At 35.0% G+C, this 15900-nt stretch overlaps 1 protein-coding gene across 3 annotated transcripts in view; it reads right to left on the reverse strand.

Moving 5' to 3' along the window:
* The window catches only part of ATP6V1H (ATPase H+ transporting V1 subunit H), a 125450-nt gene that overhangs the window by 55748 nt on the left and 53802 nt on the right, over positions 1-15900 (reverse strand). For all 3 annotated transcript variants that reach the window (XM_073892769.1, XM_025870598.2, XM_025870597.2), the window contains one exon: positions 2470-2648. In XM_073892769.1, coding sequence (XP_073748870.1) covers positions 2470-2648 — 179 coding nt within the window. The remainder of the gene's footprint in view (positions 1-2469; positions 2649-15900) is intronic.

Here is a 15900-nt window from a genome sequence, read left to right on the forward strand (position 1 = left end):
TGTACATTAACAAACTACCACTAAACAAAGTTTAAACAGCTTAAATAATCTTTTTTTTTAATAAATCATGTGAAATTTATTCAAGGTCCTAATGTCCAATACTCCTGTCAATTTGAATGCTCATTATGAGATATTAAAAGGAGTATCTGCTTTCAAATCTTTATCCTAGTAAATAAACATATACCAGCAAAATATCTGATAATCTAGTAGTTTCCACCATGCCACTTAAAATACTGTATTTGCCAGCCTGCTAAATACATTAATGTAAACTTATATAAAAGTATGTTACCTAAATATAAAATAAAATAGCATATTCTAATGCTATATCATAAACCACTATACTACATTAGGCAAATAAAAATACACACATGGATATAATATTGCATAATGTGATTACATATACTGCAGAGGTAATTCACTAAATTAACAAATTACAGATTAATTGAAAACAAAAACACCTCTTTGCATTTAGCAAACAGCAATGCAATTTAATTCAAAAATCATTCACTATGTATCAAGTAACAATTATTCAAAGTTTCATAATATAAAAAATGTTTAATGTTGTTATCCAATGGACAAACACAGTGACAGGACATGCTTGGACATCCTTTCAAGTGAAAACTTAAAAAAGAATTAGCCATTTCAATACTAATTAGTAATTCAGAATAACCAGGATTTTGCTGGTTAAGTTGAACAGAGTGTCCTGCTGAATAAAGAAGTAATTTACTTTAATGGAAGGCCAGTCTGTGTAAGAAGTAAGCTATTATCATTTAACATTAATATTCTAAACCTATAACAGCAAAAACAGAGACAAAGTTCTTTCACCTGCTCCCATCACCCTATTAGCTTTAATGTAAATAGCAGTAGTATTTTTCAAATTACCAAATTCAACATGAAAAATCAATAAGTAATAATAATTGGCTAACATGGATTAAATAATTTAGAAAGCTAAGTATCACTAATCTTATTTATTTTTAAAAGAGATCTTAAATCATTATTACAGGAGAACTGATAATAAATTCTTTTAAAATGAACTTATAAAACAGAAAAACTGCAAGTCTACTGCTGACTGGACTACTTTATTACAATCAACCTATTCATATTTAAAATTATAGAAAGACAAAAATCATTTTCCTCCCTCCACAAAACTCCATTACAAACCACTGATGTGAGTGATACATCTCTCTCCATAAAAGCATTTGGGCCTTGGGATTATGAGCTGCATTGAATAATCTGGTAAATTTACATTTCTGAAACACATACTACACACTGAAGGCATTTGCTGGACACTTGAAAACTCACAACAAATCCTACAAGGCTAGAATTGTTATTGCTATTTTATCAAAAAGAAGACTGAGACTTTAAAAAATCAAGACGCTTGTCACAGCCACACGTGGAGAAAGTAGCCAAACAATTCAAACTGGGCTCAGCCTGGCTCCCAAACCCAAACTGCCTACACAGAAAGACCTACTTCTAGATAGTAATTCTCCTCTAAAGATGTATCAATAGTTTGAAATCTAAGAATACATAGGTTTATAGGAAAGACCACCAATATATTATGAAATAGAACAAGGTCCAGAAGAATACACAGAACCCCATTTGTGTGTGTGTTGATGTGTGTGTGCATATGCACACACATGCTGGAGGAGCAGGGCTAGGTTTTTTTGGAAGCAAACACAGGAAATGAGGTTGGGGACAACTATGTGGAAGAAGCATGAAATACCTTCTGAACTACGTAAGGTTTCTTTTTTTTCTTACTGCATTGTACATCATTTGCATCATTTTTAATATAAAAAATGAACAGGGGCACCTGGGTGGCTCAGTTGGTTAGGCATCCAACTCTTGATTTCCACTCAGTTCATGATCTCAGGGTCATGAGATCAAGCGCCACATTGGGCTTGCACTGGGCATGGAGCCTGCTTGAGGTTCTTTCTCTCCCTCTCCATCTGCCCCTCCCACCCATCCACCCCCACACCCCCCCACACACACACCCCCACTGTGTGCCCTGTCTCTCTCTAAAAAATAAAAAATAAATTATACCAATAGGAACTTCACAAAAGCAGGAAAAAAATATACTCTTTCCATTTATGGCCAAACCTCCTCCACAAATTAACAACCAGTACTGCTTAAAAAGATTCTAAACTAGGGAGAGATTCTTAAGAGGTTCTAGGATGACACCAACATCCTGTGGGAGTACAACCAGTCAGATTTCGGGTAAGAGAATGGTGGGAATCTCCCCAAGAGAGAACAGATAACACACAGCTATAACCAACTGTTGCCATAATGATGAGCCAGTTCTGTTGTGGTTTTTTTTCCCCCATATCCCCTAATTCTTAACAGAAAACATAATGTTTTAGTGAAATCTTTTGAGTTTATGGTTAGTAACAAATTTAGACTTTCTTAAAATACTAGGAAAGTCAAACAAGGCCCAATATATCCAGCCTGTGAGAATTTTAAAAAATTACATACCTAAGATCTTGGACACTCTCACCAAGTTTTTCCAAAAGAAATTTTATATCTTCACTGATATCTTCATCATCGTACTTCTGCTGTTCCAAGTTCTCCAACTGTTTCAGAACTTTGCATTGAATCATAGCCAGAGCATATTCCTGGCGAGTTTCTCTTTCAGTTGATTTTTCTAAAAAGTTCTGAGTTAGAAAAAGACATGAACAAACTGTGTAATTTCTTATACGTGATATTCTCAGATCCCTGAACTTTCTCTTGCACCCTCTTTCCTCCTCCTCTGTTCTCAAGTTAACTATCTCCTTTATACAATGACCAAATCACAGACCCTTACTTCTTTCCTGCACACCTGTCCCATAACAGAAGCGTACTTCTGATTCCTTGTTTACTTCCTGGCTTAACCAAACATTTTAAACTACCCGGACAAGCCTCAAAACACTGAACATGTTTACAATTAAATCCATCAAAGCCTTTCTCACAGTCCTGCTCCTGAGCTCCTGAGAGTTCCCAGTGAACTCTCCGTTTGTTCATTAGCCACCTAGAGTACCTAGGATACTAAGAGTGTTTCTTAAAGTATCTCTACAAGAGGTTCTCAGTCAGTCATCCTTTTCTCCCTTCCAATCAACCTAAAAGGCACAAAGGGCAGTAATAAAAAAAAAAAACTCTCTTGCTTGAACAATTATCAGAAAAGTTTTGTGACATCCTGGAAAATACCCTAGTTTTCTTCTGTGATTTTTCTATTTATAAGAGTACTTAATGAAAAGAGCAAAGGAATTCTAAACACACTTGACCCTCAACAACACGGGTTTGTCCTGTGCAGGTCCACTTATATGAGGATGTTTTCAATAATTACAGTATAGTACTGGAAATGTATTTTCTCTTCCTTATGATTTCCTTAACATTTTCTTCTTTCTAGCTTACTTAACTGTAAGAATATATAATACATATAACATACAAAATATGTATTACTCCACATTTATTTTATCGGTAAGGCTTCCAGTAAACAGGAGGCTATTCATAGCTAAGTTTTGGGGGAGTCCAAAGTTATGCATGGATTTTTCAACAGCACAGGGGGTCAGCACTCTTACCCCTACATTGTACAACTGTATTTATACAAATAAACCCTTCATTGAATTGACCAGTATTTCTAAGCAAAGACCATACTCAGGCTTAGGGACAAAAACAAGCTCTCAAGAAAGCTACTTTCACCAAGATGGTAAGACCTGTCAAATGCCTACCCTCAACCACACCAAAAAAAATCCTATAATAACAATTCCAAGTCAACTATACCAAAATATGAAATTTTTAAATTTATTTTTGTAAGCAAATTATATTTCTAATAATTACACTAAACACAGAAAGAGATTTAACTTAGCATATGGAAATCAGTGAGATCAATCCCTACACCAAAATTCCAATGGCATTTTTCACAGGAGTAGAAAAAACAATCCTAAAATTTGTGTGACACCATGAAGGACCCTGAACAGCCAAAGCAGTCTTGAGAAAGAACAAAAAAGCTGGAGGCATGACACTTCCTGATTTAACTAAACTACAAAGCTATATTAATCAAAACAGTGTGGCAGTGGCATAAAATAGACACACAGACTAAGTGAACAGAATAGAGAACCTAATGAAAAACCCCACATATACAGTCAACTAATATTTGACAAGGGAGCCAAGAATACTCAATGTGGAAAGCATAGTCTTTTCAACAGTGTTAGGAAAACAGGATAACCACATGCAAAAAAATGAAATTGGAGCCCTATCTTACACTACACACAAAAATTAGCTCAAAATGGATTAAAGACTTAACCATAAGATTTGAAGCTGTCAAATTCCTAAAAGAAAACATAGGGAAAAGCTCCCTGACCTTGGTCTTGGCAATGATCTTTTATATATGACACCAAAGCACAGGCAACAAAAGCAAAAATCAACAAGTGGGGCAACATCAAACTAAAAAGCTTCTACACAGTCTCCTAGATCCACTACATTTAAAAGCTTCTGCACAGGAAAAAAACAACAACAACAATAAACAAAATGAAAAGGTATCCTATGGGATGGGAGAAAATATTTGCAAAGCATGTATCTGACAAGGGGTTAATATATGAAGAATTCATACAACTCAATAACAGCAACAACAAAATGATTTAAAAATGGGCAGAGTATCTGAACATTTTTTCAAAGAAGACATACAAATGACCAACAGGTACATAAGAATATCATTTAACATTAATATCCTGTCATCTGAGAAATACAAATCAAAACTACAATATTACCCCACATATGTTAGGATGGCTATTATCAAAAAACAAAAGATAACAGGTGTTGTCAAGGTTATGGAGAAAAGTGCACAGTTGTGCACTGTTGAGAATGCAAACTGGTACAGCCACTCTGGAAAACACTATGAAGGTTCCTCAAAACATTAAAAATAGAGCTACCATATGCTCCAGCCATTCCACTTCTAGGTATTTATCCAAAGAAAATGAAAACAGAGTATAAAGAGATTATCTGCATTCCCATGTTTATTATAACATTATTCACAATAGCCAAAGTATGGGAATAATCTAACTGTCCATCGAACGATGACTGGATAAAGAAAATGGGGGTATATGAGTATTTATACACAATGGAATATTATCCAGCCATTAAAAAAAAGAAAATACTGCCATTTGTGACAACATGGATAAACTTTCAGGGCATTATGCTAAGTGAAATGTCAGAGAAAGACAAACACTGTATGATCGCACTTATATGTAGAAGCTTAAAAAAAACTAAAATTTAAAAACCCCAAACTCAAAGATATAGAAAACAGATTGGTGGTTGCCAGATGCAGTGGGGGGGAGGGGAAGCAAACTAAGTGAAGGGCATTAAAAGGTACAAATTTCCAGTTATAAAATAAGTAAGTCCTGGAACGCCTGGGTGGCTTAGTCAGTTGGGCATCTACCCCACGTTGGGCTCTCTGCTCGGGGGAGAGCCTCCTTCTCCCTCTCCCTCTGCCTGCCACTCCCCCTGCTTCTGCGTGTGTTCTCTATCTCTGTCAAATAAATAAATAAAATCTGTAAAAAGATAAAATAAAGTAAGTAAGTCTGGGGATATAATATACAGCATGATGATGACTATAGTTAATAATACCACAAGTATTCCTGAAAGGTGACAGAAAGTAGATCTTAAAAGTTCTCATCACAAGAAAAAAAATTGAAACTATGTGTGGTGATGGATGTTAATTATTAATGAGACTTATTGTGGCGATCATTTCACAATATATACAAATATCAAATCATTATGTTGCACACCTGAAACTAATAAAATGTTATATGTCAATTATATGTCAATTTTTTAAAAAATAAAGGTAAACAATTTTTAGATAATGAAATTAAGATAACTGGTCACCAGCAGACCTGTGGTAGAAGACATGCTAAAGCATGTGGGGTGGGCAAACTTTCTAAGAGCCAAATAGTAAATATTTTAGGTGTTGAGGTCTCTATCACAGCTATTCAACTCTGCCATTACAGTGCAAAAGCAGGCATACAAAATAAAAAAACAAAAAGAAATAAGCATAACAGTGTTCCAACAAAGCTTTACTTATAAAAACCAGTGGTGGGCCAGATTTGCCTCATGAGCTATTACAGACTGATGAGCCCTGAGCTAAAGGAAATTTTTCAGGTGGCAGAAAATGACACCATCAAATGGAAAGATGAATCTTCAGGAAAAAAAGAACTGCAGATATGGTAAACAGCTGAATAAATATAAAAGATGATTTTTCCCTCTTCACTTTCACAATACAAATAAGACTGTTAAAAGGAAAAGTTAAAAACTGTATTATAGGGCTTTTTTATCTATGTACATATATTTACATGATAGCTATAGAGTTAAAGAGAGAAGAGACCTATGTGATTACAAGCTCTTATGTTTTACATTAAAGAGTAAAATACTCGCTTTAATGGGAAAAGTTAAGGATGTATATATTGTGACATCAGAACAAGCTCTGAGAAATAAAGCACCACAAAGAACAGTTAAAAGGTCTACAGAAAAATTAAAATGAAATTTGAAAAAGGATTCAATAAACTCAAGAGAAGGGAAGAATGCAAGAACAAAAAACAGGTACGACGAACAAAAAACAAACAATAAAATGCTAGACCTAAATTCAACTATACCAATAATTACCTTAAATGCCAATAGACTGAACACTCCAGTTAAAAGGCAGAGATTATTAGGATAAAAATTCAAGACTCAAATATATGTTGTCTAAAAGGGACAAACTTTAAATATAAGACATAAGACATAGATAGGTTGAAAACCATAAGCATAAGAAAGCTGGCATGTCCAAAAAAAAAAAAAAAAAAAAAAAAAAAAAAAAAAACTGGAATTTTTTAATTAATTAAAAAAAAAAAAGGTGGAATGCCCAAAAAAAAAAAAAAGAAAAGAAAAGGAAAGAAAGCTGGCATGTCTATATTAATTTCAAATAAAGTAGGTATCAAGGCAAAAAACACCACAAATAATGACAGACATCTCACAAAGATTCAAAGGTCAGTTCACCAGGAAAACATATACGAATGTATTAATAACAGAGCTTCAAAATACATAAAGCAAAAATTGGCAGAACTCAAGGGCAAAACAGACAAATCCATAAATAACAGCTGGAGATTTTAACAACCCCTGCTCTCAGCAACTGATAGAACCACTAAACAAAAAATCAGTATCACTGAGGATCTAAAAAGCATTATCAACCACCCTGATTTAATTAACATTTTATAGAACACTATACATCTGCAAAATACAAATTTTTTTTTTTACACATTCTTTTAAAGCACACATGGTACATTCACCATGACAGACCATATGATTAGCTATAAAACAAGTCTCAAATTTCCAAGAATTGAAACTTAGAATATGTTCCCTGACCATAATGAAATTCAATTAAAGACCTTATGCTGTGGGGAGCCCTAAATTCTGATACCCTCTCCCATTCTGATACTCTTCCCTCTTCCTTTGCTTTGGACTTTACCTATTACTTTACTAAATTTTCTATTACTTTTTCAAGTTATTTTTCTTACTACCCCCTCTTCTAACTTTAGAAACATATCAAAACTCTTTTGCTCATATGATCCTTTGTTATTTTCACTATGTATTTGTTGACTAGAGAATTAAACTTCATATTTGAGGTATTATCATAACTAGTGATTTCAACTCTAACCTCAAACACAATCAATATAATAACTAACACAGAACACCACTATTATATTCTTCTAAAAACCACCTCACCTCTTAATTCTCCAAAATAATAGTACTCTAAAACTTAGTCATACTTGATTCTCCCCTTTTCTTCAACCCTATATCAAATCAGTCAATAAGCCTTATAATTTTCCCTTCAAAACACGTTTCAATCTCATCTTTCCATTTCATTATAAAGAATGAAAAGGATTGAATGGATTATGAAAAGTACTTAAGAAACTGAATTTGCCAAAAACAAACCTAGATAATCCAGCAGCAGTGTACTCTTTAAAGGCCCTAAAACTCAACGGCATCTTCACCTCAACAAAATCAAAAGTATAAATATCATTTTTGTCTTTGTCCAAGTAACAGTGCAGAAATCTTGATTTCCCTAAAAGCACAGAGGAATCACATGACAATTCAGCTCTTTCCTTCACCAGAACTGCTAGCCTTGTGAAATTATACGTTAAAACAGGACTTCTCAAAACATCTGTGGTGAAGACCAGTTGTGTTTGTTTTTTAACTTCCAATCAGTCATGAACAAATACTTTTATAAAATACAATAAAAATGACTTTCTAGAAAAATGCATTTTAAAACACATGCAAATATAAGCTCAAATTTTATATTATTAAATTTGACAGGTATGCAACTATTCTGTCAAGTTACTGTAAGCTTCTAACTGCTTATTCTTACTTTCTATACTTACCACTGCAGGCTTCTAACCAACAGTTCACAGCACTGCACTGACATGCACACCACACTTGAAGTACCACTGTATAAACACTCACCCCAAGATTAAAAATTGTCTCAGTCTTACTATACCCCACTCAAACCTGGTACTTAATGAGCAAGACAGATACATCTCTGAAACAAGGAATAAGGTATAGAGACTTGGGAATAAAATTTCTTGATAGCAATACTTCCATGCTAAAGCAGTAGGCAAAACAGCACCTACACACTCAAACGAGGTGGACCTCTCTGAAGGGCGGACGACTATAAACCGCCCACACAGGAAGATGTGGGTATGTGCAGGTCTGTGTCTATGTGTTCGTGTGTGGGGGTGTAAATTAAACATTATGACTAATACAGCCAATAAAAATCCAAGTCCAATTTGGTGGTATTTCTTTTGAAAACACTGAGTTGTAAAAATATAATTTATCTTATTATCTGACATATTACGTAGGCTCTTGACTAAGCACAGCCAAAAAGGGAAATAAAACTCACAACAGATGTAAAACTCTAATAATGGAACACTACATCAAAAACTAATGATTAACATAACAATAAAAAATTTTTAAAAAAAGATGTAAAACTCTAGACAACAAATATGATCTTCAATGTCTTTCTCAGCCACAGACTCAAAACATACTAATTTATTTTAGGACCTAAAGATTGACAAATCATTTAACCAATAGAATAACATTTGCAGAGACCTGGAGTCCAGCACCTGCTATGAATAAGTGAGACTGACATTTTCAAAAATAAAATTCACCAAGCCAAATGGAAAAAAAAAAATAGCAATTTTTTCAGCTCACAGCAGCTCAGCAAGCTTCCTAAAGTCTTCAGCACAAAAATTTCCTTCCTAAGTTTCAAGATGTGGGAAAAAATACATGACTAGACCATCCTTAAACAACCTCATCAGTGAATCTCATTTAACAGTTACAGGAATTTGAGAATGATAAAAAAAAAAAAGGACACATCATTTTTTCACCTATTGATGGTCTAAGTCAAATGGCTTTACTATGTCATTACTAATGACTTAATTTTAACTCAGTTGCATACATTAAAGTTGTGGATATCTAAAGACATTCTTCTGATTTTCAGCCCTTAGAATATTCCCATAATGACTGTACTGTCCCAGATTTAGCACAGCAGGGTCTAAAAAACTAATATTCCTGCCAAGAGATTGAGTCTATTTTACATAATCTGAAATCCAAATTAGATAACAGATGCCCAGAAATTAGCCTAATAATTAGTTCTATGTGCTGTGGGTACAAATTGAAACTGTAAATAAAGTTTAAAAAAGGTTTTTAAATCTTGTTAAATATTAGTAAAATATTCATGCCGCCTCTTCTAAATCAAACAGGTCAGCATTGGATCTTTTCCTATGTTCAACACCAAGCAAGAATGCAATTTACAGAGATACAGGATTTAAAGAGGCAAACTGCTATCATTCTCTGCTTTTCTGGAGAGAAAAGGCACAGATTGTATATTTACTATTGCCAGGCTCCTACTATCTCACTGAATCCTTACCTAATCTTGAAGTGAGTTAAGTATTCCTAACCACCTTTCACAGATGGAGAAATTCACTCTAAGAGTTCAGGCCACCCTCTCAACAAACTAGCACCGAATTCACACCTGCATCTTATCCAATCCAGAGCGTACACTCTTTCTAATACACCATACTGAAAGGAAAATCAGAAAAGAGCTATACTATTGTACTTCTTAAATTTCCATATAAAGTAAATAATCAACTAGAGAACTTCCAAATCAGGTCAAAAAAAAAAAAGAAAAGAAAAAAACCCTAAGAACCTCAGTCTGGCTCCCTAGTACTTTGGGACTTTATGAGCTTTTTATATTGTAAACCTTCTTCATGGTGACTTCATGAAGTCACTGCATGAAGACAAGCATTTTTTTTAGAGATTTTATTTATTTATATGAGAGAGAGAGCACGCATGCATGAGCGGTGGGGAGGGGCAGAGGGAGAAGCAGTGTTCTCGCTGAGCAGGGAAGCCCAATGCTCAATCCCAAGACGTGGGGATCACGACCTGAGTTGAAGGCAGCCACTTAACCAACTGAGCCACCCAGGGGCTCCTAAAGACAAGCATTTAAACACAATACAAAATCCTGAGAAAAAGTATCTTATCTTATTCATTCTTCCATTTGCTCAGTAACTAACACATTGCCTGTTACATAATTGGTCTTTAGTAAACATCTGACAGATGAATAGATAATCCATGAAAGAGACAGAGAGAGTAGATGGGAGAAGGAAAGGGATAAGGAGACAGAGGGAGGATCTCAAAGGTAGGATTCAATTAATATCAACTAACACCTCTCTTCTATGATACAGCAATATTAGAGATCCCTGCTTCCAATGACCCTTTTATTTTACAATAATAATGATCTAAAATGAAAACCAATGAGAGGGAAGAGGAACTAGGCAGGAGCAAAATACTAAGCAGGATTTGTGGGAAGCTCAGATACCAAAAGTGACCATATATATTATATTTAAGGCAGCTTATACTGAGCTTTAGATTAAATCTCAGCCCATTACTATAAATTACTAGTAACTGATTTCTCACTAGAAACTCACAGAACTTACTATATTATCTAAATAATACTTATTAGAAAATGTAAGTTTATTGGGGCACCCAGGTGGCTCAGTGGGTTAAGCATCTGCCTTTGGCTCAGGTCATGTTCTCAGGGTCCTGGAATCAAGGCCCACATCGGGCTCCCTGCTCAGTGGGGAGTCTGCTTCTCCCTATCCCTCTGCCCCTCCCTCCACTCATGCTCTCTCTCTAAAATAAGTAAAATCTTTTTTAAAAAGTGTAAACTTATGAAAACTGAAGGAAAAAAGTTAAAAGTGTAGAGATCTATTCTTTCAAACAACAGAAGGGCTAAAATAAGACTCTGACTGTTACAGCAGCTCTCTCTCCCACACCTATACCTTATCTTAAAAAAACAAGTTACCTTATTATCAAATTATCGGAAGAAATAACTTTTGGTAAATGTTTACAATCATCAACATTTAGAACAATAAACATTTGAACTTAAAAAATATAACATACAAAAGAGGATAAGTAGGTAAAAACTGAAAAATACTATTCATTTGCAAGTTAATTACTTAGACAACTGTTGAAAGTCATACAAAGAATAATAATAATGATCCAAGTCATCTTTCTAGGATAATCTATTGCAAAGACATTGAGCTGAGGGTAACCAACTTCCCGAGCAATTTAGCAATTACCAAATATATCTCATTTTCTAAAGAGAGTTTTCATGACAAGTTAGGAAAATGGAGTTTTCCTAACTTTAGTTTCCTATTTAGACAAAAGTCCATGCACTAACAGAAAACAGGGACTCTCTCCTTGTAGCCTTGCTTTCCACATTAAGTTTTGTTAAGTGGATTATTTTAATAAAATTCTAACATATCAGTAACCTTAAGATACTCATGAAAACTAGAGTAGGACACTCTCGGGTAAGTTCATTCTCAATGCAGAAGTAGCTGCAAGCAGACATTCTATCATAGAATTTTATTATCATACTTTAAAATATGGGAACGAAGCAAAGCAGCGAAAAATTTAAAAAGGAATTTAACTCAGTTAATAAAGAAACCAATAAAAATATCAGTCAATTCAATACCACTACCCTACTCTTTCTACTCAGTCACAGATATGTATACTTATTGAGGGCCTACTATGTGCCAAGTATTCATTTAGCCCACATTTATTTTTTCAAAGGACAATAACATATGAGCATAAAGCCCAATGAGGGACTTAAGATTGTTGATATTACTCTCACCAGACACATAAACAAACCTGAAGCATGGAAAGGCTAAGCCAACTTGCCAAAGGCACAGAAACCAGCTCAAGAACCCATTGAACATGACCTTCACTGTGCATGCTGGGCGCACACACTACCACCAACCTCAGTGCACACTCTTTGTAGAAATTGACACCAAGCATGATCTGCCCAAATTGTAAAGAGATGATAATACAGACTCCCTCTTAACCATTCAGGTTTTCAGTGCCCACTACAATTCATCCAGAGTTGATACCCAATGTAGAAAGAGAACAAAGATCATAAATTACAGGTATTAAAATATCAATAGGCTTCCATATCTAGGAGTGAGACTATATTTAATTTTCATACTTTTTCTTAATATTCTTCCAAGTATCTTTTTTTTAACCATAAGACCATATTATTTTCATAAACAGGAAAAAGATCAAATTTTTTTCCATTTTCTTAATGACAGGTGCTTAATTTGGAACAGGAAGTTTTAATAAAATAAAGGCTCCTGTAACTACCACAGTACAGAAAGGAAGAGAAACAAGGGAGAAACTCAAAGACAAATCAAATAGGAGCTTTAAGCCTTCAGAAAATAAATACACTGAGTTGAAAAGATATAATCCGTTGTTTGGGTGTTGAGTTTGAGAAGTTCTTTATACCCAAACAACAAATAATCAAGTCAAAAAATGGGCAGAAAACATGAAAAGACACTTCTCTGCAGAAGACATACAAATGGCTAACAGACACATGAAAAAATGTTCATCATCATTAGCCATCAGGGAAATTCAAATCAAAACCACATTGAGATACCACCTTACACCAGTTAGAATGGCAAAAATGGACAGGGAAAGAAACAACAAATGCTGGAGAGATTGTGGAGAAAAGGGAACTCTCTTACACTGTTGGTGGGAATGCAAGTTGGTACAGCTTCTTTGGAAAACAGTGTGGAGGTGCCTCAAAAAATTAAAAATAGAGCTACCCTATGACCCAGCAATTGCACTCCTGGGTATTTACCCCAAAGACACAGATGTAGTGAAAAGAAGGGCCATATGCACCCCAATGTTCATAGCAGCAATGTCCGCAATAGCCAAACAGTGGAAAGAGCCGAGATGCCCTTCAACAGATGAATGGATAAAGAAGATGTGGTCCATATATACAATGGAATATTACTCAGCCATCAGAAAGGGTGAATACCCAACTTTTACATCAACATAGATGGGACTGGAGGAGATTATGCTAAGTGAAATAAGTCAAGCAGAGAAAGTCAATTATCACGTGGTTTCACTTATTTGTAGAACATAAGGAATAGCATGGAGGACATTAGGAGAAGGAAGGGAAAAATGAAGGGGGAAAAGTCGGAGGGACAGATGAACCATGAGAGACTATGGACTCTGAGAAGCAAACCGGGTTTGGGGGGTTGGTGGGGGGATGGGTTAGGCCAGTGATGGGTATTAAGGAGGGCATGTACTGCATGGAGCACTGGGTGTTATATGAAAATAATGGATCGTGGATCACCACATCAAAAACTAATGATGTATTGTATGGTGACTAACGTAATAAATTAAAAATAATAATAATTATATAAATAAATAAATATAATCCATATTCAACCATAATGAATAGAGTTTAAAAATGCAATCAGCTCTGCCTCATGTCCATCACAGTAGGCACAGCATACAATAAAGTAGCACAAGCAGATCTGACAGAGCCTTGTTCCGATGCACTGGGCTTCAGTGGGTAATGCCCCAGAGTATGAATATACCTTAGGGTGACTCAGTGACAGGATGGCTGAAGGATTTGTGTTGGCCCCACCAGTTCAATGCCCAGAAGGGTAATACAGATCAGCAAAGCAAATGCTCCATTTTACAGAGCACGTCTGTTCCTTCAGAAAGCAAATGGTCACAAATCAGGATTGTATCTTCAAGCGCCAGACTTATGTGCTCCATTTACTCCCTTAAGCAGGGGCCAATAATCAATCTACAAGAAAAATTACTGACAATTCCAGAAGTCAGCATCTTTATTTGTTAACATTTATCAACCTCTCTGCACCTCTGTACTAAAACACTCCCAGGCATCCTTCCAAAATCTCTTGGAGCCTTCTCTCCAAAGCTTCTCCTTAAGCCCCCCATTCTTACCCTCCACCTCTTTTATATTATTTTTCCTCTTGTACATTACTTAGTGCTCCATTGAAGTGACATTATTTACTTACATATTCTGTCTTCACTAAACTACAAGCCTTTCAGTGTCAAGCTGTATCTCAAGCATTTGTGTTCCCTATTGATTAGCATAATGGCTGGAATACTTTTAAAAGGGACTCAAAACTTGGTTTTTGTGAATTAAACGAGCTCTAGCACTGAAAGGAGACTGTTGGGAGATCCTAATTCTAGAATTGTTCATCTTTACTAAATAAATAAGAATATGGATAATGAAACACTCAAGTAGAAAAAAAAGTTCATTCAACTTAGCTACTAAAATACTTCAGGGTAGAGTCTCATTAATACAATCTACTCTGATTTAAGAACTGATTATTACCTTATCTGGACTAAACTGAAATTTACCTTGACAATTCACATAGACAGTTAGCTAGAAAACCTAATGGCAGAGCCAATATGGTGAGGCATAGGAGGTACCACATTAACCTGTTTCTTAAGAGTAAACTTCTTAAGGGCCACAGAACAATTTCTACGTGAAAAAGAATGTATTTTCAAGTAAGGAATCTGAATTCCTTTCTCACAGGACCTACAGTTCTCCTTTTCATGGTTTCCCTCCCTTTTAATGCCACTCTTAAGATTCCTGAGAAGATGTACCAAGAAAAGAAACAAAGGAGATGACTAACTGAGGAATCAATCTACAAATCTTGGTTTCCTCATCTATAAAATAAAAATAATGGTAGAACCTAGTGGATGATCACAAAGATTAAATAAGGCAATGCATGAAAATCATTCAATAAATTACAACAGTTATTATTCTCAGCAACAAAGACAGGTTAGCATGATGGTTAAGAGCATGAGTCATACTGCCTGAGACTGAATTCCTGCTCTGCCACTTCCTAGCTATTTTGGCAAATCACTTAACCTCTTGTGGCCTAACGCCCATTACATGGAGTTCTTGGGAGATTAAATGAGTAACACATTTAAAGCAATTAGAACAGTGCCTGACACTGGATAAGCTCTCCATAAACATTAGTTATTAATACTATTAACTACAAACATCTAGAAAAGAGTTCCTACACACTAAATTTTAAAATTTTAAAGGTGACAAATGCTATGAGTAAGCAATTTATAGGTAGAATAGAAATAGCTGATAAAGCTATTAAACAATGCTCAGCTTCATTCATTATTAAGAGAATACAAATTTAAAATAATGATTTCACTTTTCAGCTCATCTTTTGCAACAATTAAAGAAATGCCAAGTGGAAGAAAGGAAAAGCATGTACTTTCAACATGTAGCTGATGGAAATGTAAACTTGCACATTTATGAAAGGTGATTTGGTGTTACCTATCAAAACTGTAAAAGTTTATTACTTGATTCAGCAATTACACCTATAGAACTATATCCCAACAGAAATATTCATCAAAGTGGGCAGACATGTAGAAAAAATTGGAAACACCCCACATGCCCATCAACAGGACACTGGTTAAAGAAACCACTTCACATCAACACAGAATACAGACATTTAAAAAATTACTGAAGACCCACATATATGAAAACGAATG

Source organism: Callorhinus ursinus, unplaced genomic scaffold (assembly GCF_003265705.2).
Source record: "Callorhinus ursinus isolate GAN/ISIS: 27379988/994484 unplaced genomic scaffold, GSC_fseal_2.0 scaffold5, whole genome shotgun sequence".
NCBI lineage: Eukaryota > Metazoa > Chordata > Mammalia > Carnivora > Otariidae > Callorhinus > Callorhinus ursinus.